General features: G+C 45.0%; 1 protein-coding gene across 1 annotated transcript in view; it reads left to right on the top strand.

Moving 5' to 3' along the window:
• The window catches only part of cnot10 (CCR4-NOT transcription complex, subunit 10), a 16,574-nt gene that overhangs the window by 8,925 nt on the left and 5,149 nt on the right, over positions 1–2,500 (top strand). The window contains exon 14 of the mRNA XM_030781808.1: positions 799–912. Within this exon, the coding sequence (XP_030637668.1) occupies positions 799–912 (114 nt within the window). The remainder of the gene's footprint in view (positions 1–798; positions 913–2,500) is intronic.

The following is a 2,500-nucleotide window of genomic DNA, read 5'->3' as shown; positions in this document are numbered from 1 at the left end:
CTAGCCTCTGATATGGACAGTTAGGGGGGGCAGAGAAAAGTGATTCGTCAAGATTCCAAACGGGCGTGACCACTCTGACAGATACACACAACAACGATCGGTCATCTGCATGGGCAGTGCCCTCTCCTGCCCACCTCTAGGTCCGCCCATGTTAGGAGTATATGAGTAGTAGACCTAGGCCGAATACATACACCTGAAATCATAAACATTTCCGTGTTCATACATTTATAATAAACGATAACTGTGAAAAGAGGGCAGTGTAAGACCGGACGGTGGTCACCTCCGCGCTGAGCGATCATTTAAGAAGAGGTCATGGCTCACGCAAAGACCAGGAGTGTTAACTGCGCACAAAATGCATGGTTTGGTATGTACCAAATTTTCGGGGGTTAACGGTTTAGAACGTTTTTTTGTTACGGCGGGAAGAAAAAAAAAATCCAGAATGCGAATGTATAGGCTGACGGAGACGGATTTCTTGAGCGTGAAAGTTGAGCGGTTGGATGGGGAAGATGAGGTCACAGTGTAAACTTGTTGTGTCTTCCAGACGTTTTTACTGAGTCACAACAGCCAGACATTTTTAATCCGCTCTGTAAGACACACAACATCCAAACACGAGCATTCATCGGTCCAAGTTTAGAATATTCCCTTTTTTTTTATTAAACATTTGGTTTGTCTGTATCTGTTTTGTTTGTATCTCTGTCTTTGTGTGTGTGTGTGTGTGTGTGTGTGTGTGTGTCGTTTATTTTTGTTCTTTGATATGCTCTGCGGTTGAACTCCCGTCTCTGTGGTTGTCTGTGTCAGGTGCTCCATTCTGGCCTGTAGTGCTTTTGTGGCCCTGGCCCTGGGGGACAACCTGATGGCTTTGAACCACGCAGAGAAACTACTACACCAGACCAAGCTGTCAGGATCCCTCAAGTGAGTGTCTCTTTCACTCTCTGGCGTACGCGTACTCACACATGCTTACACACATACTCACATACACACACGCACACACGTGCTCCCACACGCTTACTTGTACACGCTTGCACAAATACTCACATACTCACACGCACACGCTTACCCCCGCATGCTTACAAACATACTTACACACACAGACTCACGTACACTCATACACACACACACACACACACACACACACACCGTCATTTTCTACAGGTTTTTTCTCTCTCACACTCTGCAGCCTTTACCTCCTCCATGGCTCTATTTTCACCTAATGTCTCCACTGTTTCATTACAATACATATTCCCTCCCCCTCCACATCCTGCCTTTTTTCATCCTCTCTCTCTCTTTCTTTCTCTCTTTCTCTCTCTCTCTCTCTCTCTCTTTCTCTCTCTCTTTCCCCTCGTTCACATCCTTGCATGCCTCCCTGTCTACCCTGCCCTGTGTCATTCAAATGACCTCTCTTGTGTTATACATCTTTTATGACTGGTTGACTCAGGGCTTTTCTCCTCTCCGCATTCCACACTGTAGATCAGTAAACATTTCAAGCCATCTAATTCTCACTTGATTGATGGCTGCTCTGGCCAATACTGACCTCATCTTAATGACATCTGGATGACTGATGTGTGGTTCAGCCAGTCAAACCACAGTTTCCTCTTGCTGATTCACTCCTCTCTAGCCCCCCCCAACCCCCCCCCCCAAACTGCCCACTCGGCTTTATTTTTGAAGGTGTCTCCCGTTACATGTGATAGGTTAAAGCAGGAATGTGTTCGGCGACGCGTCCTTTATTGGTTCAGATCAGATGAAGAGGGGGCGGGGCCGTGTGTGCAGCCTGGGAAACCTCACGCTAGTTTTGAGAGCTTACTTTGCACATTTCCACCTCAACTGGAAGTAATTACAATTAGTAAAAATGGGCATTTTTTCCATCAACTGATTTCAAAATAGATAAATATATTGATTCTGCTAGGGTCTGGGAGGGGTAAAAAAGCAAACCATGGCATGTAATATTTATTTTTAAAAAAAGTCTTCGAGGAAATTTAGAATTCTTTTCCCATGTTTTTTTTTTTTTTTTTTTTTGAACCCAGAATTACAGTCTTACATAAGACAGTATTGTTCCTTACTCTGTAGAAGTTATTCACACTCTGGGACACTACAGTGTGTGTGTTTGTGTGGGTGTGTGTGTGTTTGTGTGGGTGTGTGTGTGAGACTGGAGTGATGGCATTGTAAGAGTTGTGTGTTGTCTCTCTGTGTGTTGCTCAGATGTTATACTGTGTGTGTGTGTGTGTGTGTGTGTGTGTGTGTATGTGGGACTGGGGTGATACTGTTGTAAGAGTCGTGCGTTGTCTTTCTGTGTGTTGCTCAGATGTTATACTGTGTGGGTGTGTGTGTGTGAGACTGGAGTGATGGCATTGTAAGAGTTGTGTGTTGGTCAGATGTTATACTGTGTGTGTGTGTGTGTGTGTGTGTGTGTGTGTGTGTGTGAGTGTGAGACTGGAGTGATACTGTTGTAAGAGTCGTGCGTTGTCTTTCTGTGTGTTGCTCAGATGTTATACTGTGTGTGTGC

Source organism: Chanos chanos, chromosome 8, assembly GCF_902362185.1.
Source record: "Chanos chanos chromosome 8, fChaCha1.1, whole genome shotgun sequence".
NCBI classification, from domain to species: Eukaryota; Metazoa; Chordata; class Actinopteri; order Gonorynchiformes; family Chanidae; genus Chanos; species Chanos chanos.
This window is presented reverse-complemented; position numbering and strand designations above follow the sequence as displayed.